General features: G+C 60.9%; 1 protein-coding gene across 1 annotated transcript in view; it reads right to left on the bottom strand.

The window, feature by feature from the left end:
• Positions 1-714: 714 nt before the first annotated feature.
• LOC103582930 (HLA class II histocompatibility antigen, DR beta 5 chain-like) overlaps positions 715-1292 on the bottom strand; it is a 7315-nt gene continuing 6737 nt past the window's right edge. Inside the window, exon 2 of the mRNA XM_008564388.1 lies at positions 715-1019. Coding sequence (XP_008562610.1) covers positions 715-1019 — 305 coding nt within the window. The remainder of the gene's footprint in view (positions 1020-1292) is intronic.

Here is a 1292-nt window from a genome sequence, read left to right as displayed (position 1 = left end):
TTAAGATCCAGCAAAGGAGAGTGTGAGGTAGATTGTGTTACAAGTATTCAAAGGAATAATACGTAACTACTTAAATGCTATCAGCATTACTTCAAGTAACAAAACTGTAACTCGAGAAGCTAGTTTCACATTCATTTCAACAAGTAAAAATGCATACGCTAAGAAAAAAAGAGCAGGAAATTTAAAATTAAAAGAAGGCTCAGAAAGGTCAGAGGTGCCTCGGAGGAGGTCACTTCCCCCCAACCCCTTCCTCCAAATTAGTCTGACGCTTTTCTCTCAATGAAATGCTTATGCAAACACAGCACACCTAGTTCAGGGGCTCAGGACTAAGAAGGTGTGTGCCAAGGCCAGTGTGTGCCAGGCCTCCTCACAGTATCCCAGACCTCTCCCATCCCTCACCTCTCCGCCCCGACCCTTCACCCCAACCACAGACGCCCTAAATTTCGCCTCCCCACATGGGCGATGTCCCGCCCCACTCACCGTTCCCTGCATCTCCAGCCCCCGCACCCACCCCGGACACTGTCTCCTGCGCGCCCCGAACGCAGCTTCTCTGGCCCACCCTGGCCTCGCGGGCGCCCCCGACCACACTCACACTGTCCACGCTCTCACGACACACGCTGCTCTTAAACACGCGCTGTCCCCGACGCACTCACACGCACGTCACAACTCGTGCTGTCACAATCGCAGGCTCACCCAGGCCCGCGTGTCACTCGGTCACACGCCCGCCCCGGCCGCCCCGCCGCGCTCACCTCGTCGCTGCACCGTGAAGCTCTCGCCAACCCCGTAGTTGTGTCTGCAGAACCTGTTCACCGCGGCCCGCCTCTGCTCCAGGACGTCCTTCTGCCCGTTCCAGTACTGGGCGTCCGGCCGCCCCAGCTCGGTCACCGCGCGGTACTCCCCCACGTCGCTGTCGAAGCGCACGAGCTCCTCCCGGTTATAGAAGTTTCTGTGTAGGTATCGCACCCGCTTCGTGCCGTTGGAGAAATGGCACTCAAACTTATCATACTCCAAGAAACGTGCTGCGGAGACACGAACGATCCGGTCACACGCGCGGCCTCCTGGGAAGAGCCTGACGGCGACGCCCGACAATCGCGGGCGCCCGGGGGCAGGGGACGGGGCATCGGACACCCCGATCGGCTCCACCGCGACCCCAGCTACTAGCTCCGCGCGTTACTCCTCTGTCGCCCGACGCGGAGGGAGGCGGCGCCGGGAAAGCCCTGGGACCCCCGGCGAGCGGGCCGGGAGCTGCCCCTGCACGGCCGCCCGCGCCGCCTGCCACGGAGCCTCCCCCG

This window comes from Galeopterus variegatus, unplaced genomic scaffold (genome assembly GCF_000696425.1).
Source record: "Galeopterus variegatus unplaced genomic scaffold, G_variegatus-3.0.2 Scaffold18547, whole genome shotgun sequence".
Taxonomy (NCBI): Eukaryota; Metazoa; Chordata; class Mammalia; order Dermoptera; family Cynocephalidae; genus Galeopterus; species Galeopterus variegatus.
Note: the sequence above shows the minus strand (reverse complement) of the source record. Positions and strands in the feature narration are given on the sequence as shown.